Here is a 16,845-nt window from a genome sequence, read left to right on the forward strand (position 1 = left end):
GGTGTTGGTTTTTGCAAATCCCCCCATTTCATGTTGTTTTTAAACAGTTCTGCAAATACAGATTCTTTTTCTATTTAGAACTTAATCTGAGCATAATTTTCACATGAACACTTCTTCACGCTCCTTTCTTTTGAAATCACATATTTTTGCATGATCTTTCCATCGACACTCTCAATCTTTATTCAAAATGCATCAATTCTTTTACACCATAAACACTTCAACTGCCCCAACACATTAACTCGTAATTAGAGTCTATATACCACTAGTTATTGTCCTAGATCAGGTTTTTGTTGGAGCCTTTTTGCATTGTTTTTGACAGAGTTGTCTAGCAATTTTCAACCTTCGAGTTTCCTCCTATTGACTCCAACATCTTTTATCAATTGTCTCCTATCATCGTTAGACGGTCATATTTGGTGTTTGCTTATTTGACCTTGTTTGTGCATGTGCTATAGAACACTTGATTGGTCTGGGAGCTTCTCAATTGGCTACGTAACCACTGCCTGATTCAGCATCTGTGTCAAATCACTTTCAGATTTGACATAAACAACTTGGAGCATTTCAGTAGGTTATGACATCTTGCTTGACCCAGCATATTCATCAGATTAATTACACTACATTGTCCGTAAGGACGAAGAATCTTAAATTTCTTCTTTCCTTCATTCCCAACTTAATATACATAGAGGATGTTAGTATATAGGCATGCACACACATTTGATGTAGGTTCAATTGTTCTTTCTAAGTTAGCATTTTCCATTATGAAATACTAATGTAAATGAAGATACATAATGATATCCACATCTTTCATTGGTAAACTCAATCCCATCTAGATTAGAGTCAATCCTAGCCCCTTCACCTAGTCAAGTTCACTAGCAATCATCTCTACATACCTTATCCACCAAAGAAGTTCACCAAGATTTACTAGGGGAATCTTACTATTTGGGATTTTTCGTTTATGTCAATCTCAGTATAAATATGTGTGGAAGGTTGTTTTGATAAGGGTAACCTTGAGGTAAATTGATTAAGTTGCTAGTCAATATGCTAAGGTTAGTAGTGTAAGTCGTCATTTAATGTAAAATGCATATCAAACTTATCTTGTGTGTAATGTCCCCTACTAGGTTTAGCTCTGCTTTAGCCATAATTAACCCATTTCTATATACTTGTGACTTAAACTAACTTGATTAAGAGACAAGTCTATCTTAACATGAATCCAATCTGTGATATTCTATCAAGTACTTGTTAATTTACCGTACTAGATAATTAATCTTATTCTGATTCATTATAAATTATTTACATATTTATTAATTACTAGTTATATAAATTATTATGTATTACTGCAGAGCAGTTTCTAGAAGATATTATAATAATTATAATTATTACATTAATATCTATTATTTATATTATTATTAAATTCTGCACAGCATTATGTAGATCTCACCTTTTGATCATCAACTAACTTGCCTTACTGTATTAGATTGTTACTGTGTTTTGTCTTGTAACAGTTGACCATCCTCAAAAGATAAATAATGTTTTATGATTAATAAAACATTAATCATTAAACCTCGTATCTTCTAATGAAGTTGTACCATTCCATGTAATGGTGAAGTCGCACCCTAACAACTAATTCAAATCGCACCTTTTCTTTCTATCGGTTTGCTTCTTAACAGAATTTTAATAAGTTGCATTAGCTCTGCTTTGGTAAAGTCGTTGTTAATAAAAGCAGATCGCTGTTTGTTTTATCATTAATACCTACTACTTCAATTGCTGCATATAAATCCTTATAAAGGAACACTGTATTGTCTTGTGAGCTAAGTCTGATGGCTAAACGTCCAGCACCATTGCAAAACTCCTTGAGCGATCCCCATATGGATAAGAATCAGAAAAGGAAAATATATATCCTAATTGGAATGGTATCGAGCTCCTTAAATATCAAGGTTGAAGGAAGATAAGAGATGTCTCTTCATCACAGCCTAATTGGGAATTCTTCATCGCACCCCTTTGAATAACTAATCAAGGATAGTTAGTTATTATTATAATCCCCCCCATTCGATGGCGCTAATTGTATTTGCTTGACTGAATACTTCATGCTCAATAACAAATTGTTCATTGATGCTTCGATATAAGTATTGCTTTACGCTGATGATGAACTTGGTTAAGCATATGGATCGCTTAATGTTAACTCATAACATCAAATATCGATATGTGGTTTGCAATCTGCTTTTGGTGATCTTTGTAACTTGTTATTAAGATCAAATTCGTCTACTTGTTATCTTATAAACATATGGCTAGGTCGATTTAACTCAAACATCGAACTCATGAATACATAAGTAGCATATGTATTTCGGACATTGTTGATCACTTGGTTTGCTCAGTTCCCCATTCCATATTAATATCACTATTTTATTAATATGTAATATTTATTTATAATATTTTCAAATATAATATTAATTTATTTTATTTAAATATTTCAAGAATATTAATTAATTAAATAATAATATTTAATAAATAAATATTCAATGATTTCAAGTAATCATTTGTTGATAATTATTATATTAATTAATAATAATTACTTCATTTAGGTTATATATAATGATCAAGGAGGGGCCATGACATTATGTATGATCATTTAAAAAAACCATGCCTTACATTGAAGGTCATACTAGAAACTAGGCCATGTTTATCCATTAGTTACAAAATTTATTAAGACTAAGTGGCTTGGTGGGAATATCCACAGCCTATTTCTGATTTGAACAAAATGGTAACTATATCATCATCGAGAACTAGCCAACTGCTTAAATCTAACAATCTCCATATAAAATGATGATGCACCTTATAACATGTTCAACTCATAGTTCCATGGAGTTAACTAACGGCAGGATAAGTGGACATTGAAACAAGGGGACCAAGGGCCTAAGTTTGGGGACAGTGGGGGAATAGTGGTGGGTCAGTGGCACAAATACATATACTAATTATATATTAATTATTAAATTAGTTATAAAAAGATGTGTAAGGAATAAGTACAAAAATTTGGCATGCTAAGTAATTAAGTAAAGTTTAAACTTCAAACTAATAAAAATTAAAACATGGCAATGATTAAAGTGAACATTAACAATGGCATATATGGGAGCAAATCCCCCCATACAGTCAAAAGGCAGTGCTACTCACGGAAGTTTGGGAGCAGCACTTGTCATGGGGTCTGAGGGCAATGTTTCTAGCACATTCCTTGTCATAATACAGGACAGGGTTGATGGGCAGCACCCCTCATAGGGTCCGAGGTCAACAACCGTATTCCTTGTTATGATGCAGGGCAGGATAGAGGGGCATAGCACTCATCATCAAGCACAAATTAAGGCCTTCAAAACCCCACACAAACCATGGTGAATGTCAATTTCAAAGATTTATCACTTATTTTTTGCAACACCAAGTCCTTAGGAAAAAACATTTTTGACCTTTCAAAAATATTTTATTTTTTATTTTGCTGCAACAGGGTACACCTAGAAGTCTCTAGGACGGATGGGAGTCTCGATAGAGTCCCTTGAACTACCTAGAGTCCCAAAACCAAGGGGTGTGTTGGAAATGTCTCCTCCTCGAAGGGCACATCCCAGAAACGTCCCCAAGTCTTGTGCAGCACTGGCAGGATGACAGGGGGACATCCCATCCAAGTCCCCATGTCTCGAAGATGTCACCATCCCGGAAACAGGGGGACTTCAATTAGTAAATGAGATTTCACTCACCTCTGATCTGGAACCCGTGCAACTCTACCTTAAAATGAGCATAAAAGAAAATCCTCTTTACTTCCGATTCTTACAACTTCATCTTGTTTTTCTCCTTCCAACAATTGAACAGAACCGTTGAGCATATGTTTTGCTGTCATAAGATCCAAGTCTGTTACATTTCATTACTCCAATAAAGTTAATTCAGCTATGATATTTCCATAATTTCGTGAACACAAATTTCTGATGCTTAACTCTCAACCTGCAACAATCCAGCATTTAGCATTGGATTTCACTTCTGAATCTAACTGAAAAAAGGTTGATTTATTGCCTATAATCAGGATACTACAGATTATACAATTGGTTAAGATACACCTTGGCCATTTGTCATTTTGGAGGTTTTTCTTATTCACAATGTGCTCCACAATAAACTGTCCTATTTCAATTTGGTGCCAAGACCTTCCTTGCAAAGAACCTGTGGTTGCTGTGTAATGTCCCCTTTTGGGATTACCCTAAAATTTGCCCAAAAATGGACTAAGATTAATATGCTGTCAGTATTCCTTGCAGTGGTGATGAGATTTGCTGCTTTTGTCACTGAATAATCAAGTGATAACAGAGCTGCCTGTAGATTCTTTTGAAGACTTGTAAGCTCAGGAGCTTGACAAATAAGTTAATGAGTTGGTTAATGGGTCTAATAGGTCACCTGGTTTCACTAATCACTCAATTGATTCCCTCTTAAACTGTTCAATCGATGGGGTAAAGATTCTGACAATGAAAAAACGGCAAGAATTTGACTGATATCAGCTCTGCCTTCACTAGGAGCTGCAAATGGAAGAAAAGATGATGGGCCTGCTAACCTTCTAACATTGTGATGTCAAAAATATTCAAGAAGAAATGTCAGCTGCCACAAGCAAGATGTAATAAATTAAATAGATGAGATGTATATGCAATTCCATATTAGAAGACGACTGATATGATTTCAATCTTTATAGTCTAATGGGCACCAATGAAATTTTCTTGAATGTTAGTCCTTCTCTTTACTAGCAGCTGGATCTTCACAGCCGGAAGGATAGTTTTCCCCTGGCCTTTCTGAACTTTTGTACTAATATACGTAACTGTTTTGACTGGTATTTTATGATATAATTGAAATATTTTACCTTTAAACGAGATAATGTATAAGTGTCCAGGCACAATCATATTTACATAAATAATGGAACCTTTGAAGTTTTGAATCACCTAAAATCCCATATATACATAATTTAAAGCTGAAATTATTGATATTAAAAACATGCCCTTTAACAACATATGTTGCTAATTACTCTAAAATATAAAGTATAAATAGTTAGGTGCAGAACATTAATTCTATCATTATGCTTATGGTAAACTGAAATAATTGTGTGATCCTTCAATGTGACAATGTGTTATATTTTTTATTTGTTAAATATTTGTGGTCACGTATATGTAACAAATCAATGAATGTATACAGGCATGAGCAGGAGATAAAGATGTATACCACATAATGCATGTCTAATGAAAAATGTTGACGGCTGAGGGAAGAGATCTAGCATTGACAGAATCTTAATTGAAGTTTTGTAAAAATAAAATCTAAACCACAAAGTTCATGGAGATTTAGTTAAAAAATCAAATTCAAAAATAAGCTCAGCTGTATCCAGAAATAGTTTCAATATAATGTAATATGAGCAACTTATAAGATAGACAAAGCATAAATGCACCTCAAAAATATAATATGATAAAATGCAGTGCAAACTTCACAAATCTGAATATTTGAATATCCTATAGTATTCTTGTATAAATTGGGCATCCTATTATAAGTCAGCTTTATATCAAGTTACATCTTCCAAGGAAAAAAAGAACTCAGATCCTTTGGAACACAGAATTTTTAGAAAAAAATGAATCGATGGAGTGTATTAATCCTCTTCCCCAGAAGTAGGAAGTCTAATACAAACTCCATAAAGAGGGAACAATGAAAATCCCTAATTAGTCATTACCATTGTACAAAAAAAAGAGTAAAAGCAGTAACAGTCTACTGCACACCCTGCAACGTAAAGCAAATCAACAACCCCCAACTATCATTGGTGACAGAATAAAATCAAATATCAAAACCTGCCACATTCCAAAGATGGTGTAATTTTAAAAGCAAGGAAAAAAACACCACAAAAGTAAAAATATCAATTATATATTCAAAATACAAAATGATTACATTCCATTTTCCAGAAACAAGTGAAAATCCTCGACCAAGTAGCTTCTCCTACCTTCAAGATAATACTTGGAGCGACCGCGATTCTCACTCCTGTCTTTCCAGCTCCCCCATTCTCTCAATGATTGCCTGTAACATATCATGCATAATAGAAATGTGCAGTGATTCTTTTCATAGGCATCTAATGCTCAGAAACATTGGATATTTGCCTCATACTTGAGAAATATATTTACAAGTAGAAATACATAAACATTCATCCTAAACTAAAAGTTTCAATTTACCTTCTTACTTGTTTCTTGCAATTCCCCTGCAAGAATAAACTCGTCTAGTATCAAGTATACCTGCATTCAGAATAAATAATTTTTAGAACTTTCTTTCCTTCACCATGAAAGTATCAGTCTGTTGCAACACAGAATTATATATGACTACCTATGCAAAGTTCCATCAACTCTAAGAACATTGATTCATAGGTCTTCTAGTTAAAGGGTATAATTAAGATTCATCATAATTCCAGAATAAATAAGAAGTTTTGACTGACATAAATTTTGTTGAACTAAAACAAGAAGCCAATTTCCTTTTTGCATTTCAAAGGCACATTGTGATCATCCACTAGATTATGGAATTGCATTTTTCCCTATTAAGTTTTATTTTTAATGGGCCATCCTTTGCCTGAACGTTGTGAACAAAGGTGTGTATAGTTAGAATTGTGATAACTGAATATGAGTGGAACATATGGTGCATGAAAACTTAGTATTCTAACCTATTATATTCAGTGAACTCTTCAATCCAAGTAAACAATTACATAAGCAAAAAATAATGAAACCTTCAACTCGGAAACAAATGTGAAATGAGCAGACCCTTCTAATAGAAACTAACTTGAAAATTTTCAAATGACAGGAGACTTCAAATCAAAAATATATTTAAAATGCAAAAAATAGGAACCTTCAACTCTAGTATAATGTAGCATAAATGACATAAACAACATCGTGGTCTCCCAAAAGAAAGGATCCCTACAATTCAGTAAACTTCATATTGGTAACAGATCAGGGGCTTGGCATCTTATAAAAGGCAGATGAGAGGCCATAACATTGAATTATAAGCACTAAGTAATGAAAAAACCTGACACATATACCTTTCCTATGTGATCTTAATTTCCTCCTAGCAAAATTAGATCAAAGAAAATTCAAAGAAATTTACCTTGTGAAAATTGAATACCAAGTCAAGCTCGCATACGTTACTGAAGAAATGATCCAGTATCTCCACAAATAAATGAATGCTTTCAAGATATGCTAGCTCATTATCGGTGATATCCACACACATTGAGAAAAACAGGCCTGCGTACCGCCTATAAATCACTTTGTGAGTGCGGAACTGCACTAGATCAAAGTTCATCACCATCAGGACATGGAGCCATTACAAGCAGATTAGAAGTCAACATGATCAAGATATAGAGGCATTGTAAGAAGCTGGAATGTAAGAGAAATAAACGCAAAGGAATTATAATAATAATTCACATAGAAGGTAAAGATAAGCAGAGTTTCAAAGCCTTCTCTATATATTTGAACTTGTAAATTTTCACTAAAAGTAGAAAACCTTAAAAATAGAATACACCAGTAAAATGTAGAACGGGGGTGTAAATTTACATATAAAGGTTAACTACAATACTTGCACACAGTTTGGGTATATTTGCATGTAAAAGATGCAAACTAGAAAACCTTAAAAATAAAATACACCAGTAACATGTGTAAACTCAGTTTAGATGAATTTGCATGGAAAAGATGCATACCAATGTACAAAGCCACATTCTTGCATCCTACGTTACACATTTAAGGGATCTGTAAAGATGATTAAGAGTGACCTCAACAATTACTCAATGGGAGCGCACAAGTACTCTCATATGGTGTACATCCAAAGAAAGGATAAATCATAAGATGCCTGCTCTCTCAGCCACAGCACTGCCCTCTCCACAGAAATCCTTATTGAACTGCAAAGCAGGATTACTATAAATAGCGATTTTAATGCCTCTTAGATTTTTCACTTTATATGGAATTGACTCCCCCAACTGAGAGGTCATCTAGCATACATATCACTCAGTGTGTTGGGTGAGTATTTCTTTCCAACAGTAGCAGTTGTTGCGCCCAGTTTTCTATTTATAGATCAGGTAGCACTTTTGGCTAAGGCTGTATGAGAGATGTTGGTACTATTAAGATATGAATAATAAAATTCTGGTATTTGAATGGCATCTTCTATCAAGAAGTAAACCAAACCGAGCATTTAGGGAGGCTTTGGCTCTAAAATGAGTTCTTTCCATCAGAGGAAAAAATTAAAAAAATTATATTTATGCTGCAAATAACAAAAGTAGCTCAATAGGACTTCATGGCACATCCAATTAAAGTTAAGAAATACTAAGGCATAAAGGCCCTGGGTTATGAAAACAACAAACACCAAGAGTTAAAGGAAAAACCATAAAATCAAAGAAAAAATAGAAATAACAATATGAGAGAAGGAACCCTTCAATGAAGCATTAATCTGGAAAGCTCAAAAAGGGAGACTGAGAAAGGAATTTAATGAAGACATGCACCTATACCAATGCTTGGGCCCGGAAAACCAGCAACACCGTCATTGATCACCACAAAAAAACAGTGCACAACCTAATAATAGCCCAGAATTAATGGGGCATGGAGGAAGTCCATTACTCCTAGATCCTGACACCCAAGGTTGACAAATGTCTGGTGGAAGAGATGAAAGTGGTAATGCGTTGCCTTTGTCACACTGACTATAGGCCTGTATGGCCAGGGGTAAAGGCCCCTGACACCAAAACAAAGTAATTTGACAGTGCCTAGAATGATGGTGAAGGAAGTGAGGTAAACTAGTGATCATACATAAGGCTAAACATTGTGTCACTGTCACTAATCAGTCTCCCTCTACATTTGCATTACCAACAAAGGGTGCTTAGTGCCCCCAACGATATTGATGATGAATTGAATACAAGAAGTCATCATCTAGTAGGACCTATGCCTAGAGGAGGCAAACTCTAGAAAGAAAAGTGCCACCTAAGAATGGTTTATAGAGAATCACTGAATCTCTACTCAACAATGATACCTCCAAAGGTTTCATAGTAAACATGATGATTGAAGATAAAACTGTTCTTCAATTTCAACCTCCTAGAGGGACTCAAGAGGTCGAACACTTTCATTACATGAAATATAGTAATCTATCTCCACTTAGAGCTGATTGCAACACACCCTCAATTAACCAAGTGGGATCTTAAAGTGATGTGATCAATGAGGTTGAAAATAGTTATGCCAAACACCTGCCATCCAGAATCTGTAAAAAAATATCAACAAAGAAGCCTAACTTTGGGCTGATAACCTAATAATGAGATTTTCAAATAACCTAAACATACTCTCATTATACGCCCTCTGACAACTTTAATGCTTACCTCATTCAAGAGGCAATGGCATGAAGGGGCATCTAAGGGGCATCTAAATGAAGGGATCCAATAATGGAGATATGAATGTCTTGGAGGAGAAAACTAGTCTCCAAGGGTACTGTTGACGTGTGTTTTGTACACAGCCTAACACAGAATAAAATACCTAAGGGTATCTTATCCTCTCTTGAGAAAATAGTCTCTAACTGCTGAAGATTCGCATAAAGGATCAGTTAGGTAGACTCCAAGGTTCTTTGATGTAGGGTCTCTACGTGTGGACAAGCTCCAGTGGTATGATGTGATTTGCTGGAATCACAAGGGGACTTACATTGAACTTCCGATCTGCTTTGCTGGACACAGGCTCTTACTAACTTAGATTTGAAAAAAATGGAAAAAGGATAAGGGCGAAGAGAGGATCTAATCCTAATACTAAGAATGTAGGAGCAATGATTTGATTTTTGACAAAACTCTAACTAGATCTTGTTTTGACATCAATGGAACATCTACACAAGACTAGTGCGATCTTCTAAGGGAGCTTTATGATGTTCAAATCATCACCGCAGGCATAGATACCATCCAAGTTGATGCATATCAATGAAGAGGCGACAAATTGAAATTGAGCTTAAGCTGAATGATTCCAGTTGACTACGCAAGGCAAGTCTGCAATCAACAAACTGCTAGTAGTATGGATGTACGAATTCCACCATCAATCAATCACATTTCCTCCATTCATCTAATTATCTACCATCTAAGATTGAAGACTTCAACAAGAAACCATGCAAATTGCAAGAAAACGACATATTTCACCATTACTTCAATGAAAATGGAGTTTGTTTACAATCAATGGCAACAATTTCTTGCCTTGTCCTCCTATTCTACTCTAATTGCTATTCTATCAACTATATTCTAACTCTTCCAACTATTTACAACTCTCTCTAATCATCTAAAATTAACCCTTACAAAATGAAATGCCTGGGCTTATATAGTGCCCACAATACAATTTGATGGCTTAGATCAATTCAAGATCAATGGCCAAGATTTTACAATGAAAACCCTAATTAGGGTTTGTTACAACCATTACATAACATTTAATGCTCGACCAATGATAAAATTGTATTGCTTGGACACATGTCCCTTTTAGAAAAATCGACCAATGGATAGTCGGGGTAGGTACATCGGAGTTTGTGCCACCTTCCATGAGTTAAGTACATTGAATCTGGACATGCTGAGATGGACTTCACTGATTGGAGAAATGATGACTAGGATGCCACCTCATCTGACACTTGAAGCTTGCTAGATATTCAATTTGATGTCGTTGAGAGGCTATCTTTAATTAACTCTTGTTCTAACTCCTTTTGTCCTTGATGTGCAGGATGACGATGTACCTCGCCTTGGAACGCTGGATTGAAAGAGGTCGCCCATGTCTTGGCTTGATCGTCCTGGCGAAGACCGTCCTTGATCCGGCTTGATTTTCCTTGAAGAGACCTCCATTTGACGCCTACACAACATTTCAAAATTAGTAACATGATTTTGCAATACATAACATAAATTAGAGAGCAATTTTTTAGGAAACTTAATGATAAGTCCTTTATTAATCATTTCCTAAAAACGACTCTTGAGCTAGGAATTCAAAATTTCAAAATTTCAAAATCTAAGCTATGACGATTAACAATCAAAATCAAAACAATAAATCCATATCGCCATACCTCACTAGAGAGCTAACTCTAGAATGCAAAATGAGGAATTTGCCTAGGCAAAAATCAAAATTCGATAGTCTTGATGTGATCTTCAAAAGAACGTTCCTCTTATCAACTTCGCCACCCTTCAAGTCTTGGACGTGATCTCCTCTTCAAGTTAGCAATTTCGCCATCTTTGATATGTCTTTGACGTCCTAGGCAACTTCGCTCAAATAGAAACTTCAAGTTCGCCTCTCCTTTGGATAGTAGTTTCGCACCACCTTTGATTGAATTCGCTCCTCTTCTTGAATGATAATTTCGCCCTTCCTTTGTATGAAATTCGCTCCTCTTTTGCCTTCTCCAAGTTGCATATGAGAGATGATAAATGATGATGTGAAAATGAAATAAACACCTTCCTTTATAGGCGCTCACCTTCATATTGACCTTAGGCCGACTTTTTGCAAAATATAGCAATTAAAACGATTTTTAAATAAATAATAAAGGCCGACCTTGACAAAATAAACCCAAGCGCTCCCTTTTGATTTTTATTAAATTAATAATTAATTATTAAATGCCTTTATTTTTAATTAATAAATTTTGATTTTTTACAAAGGCAAAAAAATAATTAATAAATACATACCATGCGCTATTTAAATGCTTTTAATTAAATATCGATTTTTTTTCTAGCATTTAAATAAATTTAAAAAATGTGTTTTAAGCGCCAAAATGAAAAAGTGAGAAGATACGTACCTCATCGCCCTGGTCCCTGACTGAGGGACAGGAGCGATCCATCAATTTGGTCATGATTCTTGCAATTTTTACGTCCAAGGTCTTCATCCTTACGTCCAAATCGCCATTTTAGCTGGGTCCTTTGAGTTAGATTGACTTGCATGTGTGAATGAGTGCCTTTGGATGTAATATCGCCCTGGTCCCTTCCTGAGGGACAGGAGCGATCCTAGTGTCCTGGCTCAAATTTGCAAACTTTTGATCTTTGTTCTTCATTCATTGTCTTCCAAAGGACGTCCTTGACCATGCCTATCTTTGCCTTGTCTTGGTTTTGACAGAACATGAGTGTTTTAGTAAAAATCGCTTTGGTCCTTGTCCAAAGGACGGGAGCGATATAGGCTCTTTGTGCAAATTGGTAGCATTTTAATGTTCAACACTTTGGTATATCACCTTCAAAAGACGCCTTAGACCTTTTACCATCTTGCAAAACCTTGGCTTGACGTAAATTTTGAGAGACTTGGCCAATATAATCAATATCGCTCTGGTCCCTTCCTGAGGGACAGGAGCGAACTTCAAGTTTTTAAGCTTGTCCTTGCGTTCTTCAACTTGCCATTACCTTCAATGCGTGAAATGACGTCCCTTGATTCCTCTTGGTGGCTTGATACTTGTTAAACTTTCAAAATCTTGGTCTTTATGGAAATTTCGCTCTGGTCCCTTCCTGAGGGACAGGAGCGAATTAGGATATTTTAGAGCAAATCCCTCAATGTGGCGATCCTTGTAACTTTGTGCTTGATGGAGATGCTTCGAAACGTCCTTGGTACCTTGTTCTTCGCCTTGGAGTGTCCTGATCTTGGAGGGACGGCAATATAATCATCATATCGCCCTAGTCCCTTGGAGAGGGACAGGAGCGATCTTGGCTTTGTATGCTTCACTTCACTTTGCTAGCTTCCAGATTTATATTCAACGGGTTCATAATGTGTCCTTCCATTCATCCATGCCTTGGAATCGGTCGTAACTTGGCGAGAAAATCATCTATAACAAAAATCGCTCTGGTCCCTTCCTGAGGGACAGGAGCGAACTTAAGCATTTTATTGTTTTGATCAAGTCTGGATGCTCTATCATGCTCATTTCGTCCTTCACCATGCCTTTGATGTCTCGATTCGTCCGAACAAGGTCAGGAATGGCTCAACTAATCATTTTCGCTCTGGTCCCTTGGTGAGGGACACGAGCGATTCGCCTTGGCCCCTTGGAGAGGGACAGGAGCGCTTTTTCGCTGTGGACCCTTGGAGAAGGACACGAGCGAAATTTGACTTTTCGCACTCTCAATCAGGACAATTTTAATGGAATATAACATTTAAGTATAAGAACTTATACTTTAAGTTATATTCCATATATACTTTCAGGATGTTTGAGAGTGGTTTCAGACCTCCAGGAGTTATATTGCAAAATCTAGTTTTTGGAGGTTTTTTTCAGTTTCCAGACTTAGTCAAATTCAGGATCAGGGCATTCCAGACTTAGCCAAATTTCAGGATTAGGACCTCACTCAGGCCGGACTTGCTATCCTATGTGATCCCCTGGGCGACGCTTCAAGTTATATTCATTTGATAAAATGCACCTCTCTGGACCTTTTCACATCGTCAAGACGTTAAAATCTTGCAAGGACAAAGCAAAATTGGATTTGTAGCTCCGGTCCTTCACTGAGGGACAGGAGCGATTTTTCCCCTGGAGGCATTTCTGTGTTCATGAAAATCTTCAATTTATATTCAATGGAAAGATCTCGCCTTTCTCCATCACTTCCAATTCGTAATTCATCTTGACCCTGCAAGAATAGTAAGATATTTGAAAACGAGCTCCCGTCCTTCACTGAGGGACAGGAGCGATTTTGCTCCTACAGGCCAAAATATCATGATTTTACACATTTTATCACTTCACAAGGCGAAAACAAATCATTTGAAATGCCTAGGATCAAAATTCAAAAAAGTCAAAATTTGGTCAAAAATATTCAATTGGACAAAAATTCACATTTCATCTTCAACACTTAGACAAATTTAAGCTCTGCATCAACATTCCAATTGAAAATTAGACCATTCTGGCGAATTCATTTCATTCAAAATTTGCATTCTAGAAAAGGAAACTCAAAAGCCCTCAAAAACGACTGGATTTTGGTCCGAAAAGACGGTAATTAGAACCCTAAGGCTTGACCCTAAATCCAGACAACTAACAAACTAACAAAACCCTAGAAAAAGCAAAGCGAAAACGAACAAAACGAGCAAAAAAACATGGGTCCCCATTTGCAATGGGGCGATGTGTGAAAACGTCACAACAGGTACTTGCAGCAATACTTGATGAGCAAAAGAAGGAAGCACTCTCTAAAGAACAAAGTCTTAAAAATGTGTACCTCTTGCAACCAAAGGATGAATCACCTAGGCATTTAGGTCTGTGAATGTAGAAAGAAAGCTTGAAGATACCTAAAATGTGAAGGTGTTAGGCAATGAACACAAGTTAAACAATGCACTAGGGAATCAACAAATTGCAATGGTTCATACAGTAAAGCCTGATACTTTCAACCCTCTCAATATGATCCCAAAACTAGACTCCATTCTAGGATGCCCAACCTTGAATTGGTGAGATTTGATGACTTTGTTGAAGAGACACATTTCCCAAAGGGTGTCCTTGGAATGTATCTAAAAGCATCACTACTCCCAAGACAAAATGTGGGGCACAAAGATGCAACCATGAAGTAGGATTCAAGCTAAAACACAACCCAATAAACAAACATCTGTTGTTGAGATCTCCACAAGTTCCCATTTATAGAAGGACTGGAATCTAGAAAAGCATCCAAGGAGGTGTTCAAGATCATGCGCTTAGTTTTACAAAGGTTGACCAGAAGCTGGTTAAGTGCGCAAGATCTTCAAGTTGTCTCTTTGATCAGTAGGAGAATGGGGATTACATCATTATCTAAAAACAATATAGCAACCAAAGTGTGTTGTGATATACAAACATCATCAACATATGAATTCTATGGATTGTGGAAATCTCATATCATCAATCATCAACATAATTATGCTAGTGAAGATAATATTTGAGCTCATCTCGAGATTCAATGACAGATGGGGCCCCTGTTTGACTCCAATGGTAAAATAACTTGCCTAAAATCCATTCAAACAGAGATGTTGCAGAAGCTTATAAGGATTTTTAAAACCTCGATACTTTTAAATATATTTTCTCAAAGTTCACCCTGTTATAAACTGTGCAAAGCATACATATTAATAAAAATTTAACATACAGAAGCAAATCTTTGAAAACCAAGATAACAATCAATTCACCTCGACAAAGTTTGTAAACTTGGGGTCCCTGTTGACAACCAGTCGGTGCACCTGCATGTAGTATGTCCATTTAATGTTATTACTCAAACTCCATAAAAACTTCAAAATGTAACATAGACGATTAAAGATATAAACAGATAAAAGAAAGTGGATATAACTCAGTTGATTCCAGATATATGTTCATTTGAAACTAATATATAAATATTTAATACTAACACCATCTACAAGTCTTCATAATGTAGCTGTTAAAGAGTAGTTTATCTAGCCTATGTGATGTGCACAATTCGGTTTTAACAGAACAAGATTCAAAACAAACTAATTCTGCCCAAGGGGTTGTAATGTAATGGTGATGGAGAAAACTAGTAAGAGCTAAAAGTAGGTTCAAATAACAACAAGAAGACGGCTCAAAAAAACGTAAAAGATTAAGAATTTGGCCCAATCTTACATACAGCATGATAAAGTCGGCACAAAATCTCTCCAAAGATTTAGCAATTTTTTTTAGAATTCAGTCCTGATCTCAACGGCTAAGTCCTAGAATTACAGACGCGATGTAAAGAAATAAAATCCAATTGAACATCTAAATACAACAATTTGACTCCACAAATATGACTACTCATACAGGAGAATGAAGCAACTCGATCATAAATGCAGCAGGCCCAAAGCTGACTGTGGCAACAACTTTCTTGCAGTTTTTTGTTTCAAAAAACGACCCGAAAGCCAAATATAACCCTAGAGGCCTTTAAAGGAATGTGGATCCTAAATTTCTGATGTAAACGTGAAAAAGGGGCTATCCATGGCTTGCTCTTTCTTACATTATAAGCTTTATAAATGCAGAATAAACCCTAATTCAAATTTGATAGAAGAATCAGAACAAAAAAGGAAGAAAACCGATCTTATGTACCTCATACTCAAGCTTGTGTTTTTCTGATTCTTCCAGTGGAATATAGTACTTGGCCAGACGGGTCTTTCCTTGTCTGTTTTGAAGTAATATGAACCGGATCTGCAAAATCATTTAAATTCTGCATATTAGCTATTATCTATCTTCTAAACAAAAAATATTAACATGTATTGCCGACAGATCGCATTAAAATCTTACCATGGTGCCCGAGAAAATTCAATTCCAGTTGTATGAACGGAATAAGCTTGATAATTACACAGGATCTCCCCTTGCCTCCCGAAGCTGGCCTGGGAGAACGGACTCAGATTATAAATAATTTGAGAAAATTGAAATAATTGGGTCAAATGAATTGAATGGAGTCCAAACAAAAAAAAAAAATTGAATGTTTTACGCCTCCGTCCGAGTTGCAAGGCTTCCTCAAATCAGAAATTTAAATAGAGCCATTTTATCTCTTATATTCTATTTGACTTGGTTAATTTCAAATTAAGTGCTATCAAACAGGGTCATCCCTTAATTATAGCTTCTTAAATTATTATATGAATTGTTTAAGTTACTAGCATATTTATATTTAAAATATATGTAAAGAGAATCATTCTAAAATACTAAACATCAAGAATACAGTTGTGAATCTAGTTGAAAACAAGCTGGGAGGGTTCTATGGCATATTTTATGCGTTTACCCGTCATTTGCATGTCAAATTGTTTCAAAAATGGATTTTTGTTTACAGGCATTTTGATGTCATTGTAGATGCCTTTGGCATTAAAAAAGGGTGTTAAATATTTGTGTGTCAACTATTTAATAATATTTTTAAGTTTTAATGATAAGGAAGAAATGATATTGAATGTATTTTGATGTTCAAAA

The 16,845-nt window shown here is 35.6% G+C and overlaps 1 protein-coding gene across 1 annotated transcript; it reads right to left on the reverse strand.

Annotated features, from left to right (window-relative positions):
• Positions 1-5,423: 5,423 nt before the first annotated feature.
• On the reverse strand, positions 5,424-16,435 carry LOC131038629 (AP-2 complex subunit sigma). Its single transcript, XM_057971117.2, has 7 exons — positions 16,183-16,435; positions 15,988-16,086; positions 15,087-15,137; positions 7,126-7,299; positions 6,210-6,269; positions 5,984-6,057; positions 5,424-5,834 (listed from the first exon to the last, which is right to left on the reverse strand). Exons 1-6 carry the CDS (start codon positions 16,183-16,185, stop codon positions 6,016-6,018), a joined length of 429 nt encoding a protein of 142 aa, XP_057827100.1. The 5' UTR covers positions 16,186-16,435; the 3' UTR covers positions 5,424-5,834; positions 5,984-6,015.
• Positions 16,436-16,845: the final 410 nt, after the last annotated feature.

Source organism: Cryptomeria japonica, chromosome 7, assembly GCF_030272615.1.
Source record: "Cryptomeria japonica chromosome 7, Sugi_1.0, whole genome shotgun sequence".
NCBI classification, from domain to species: domain Eukaryota; kingdom Viridiplantae; phylum Streptophyta; class Pinopsida; order Cupressales; family Cupressaceae; genus Cryptomeria; species Cryptomeria japonica.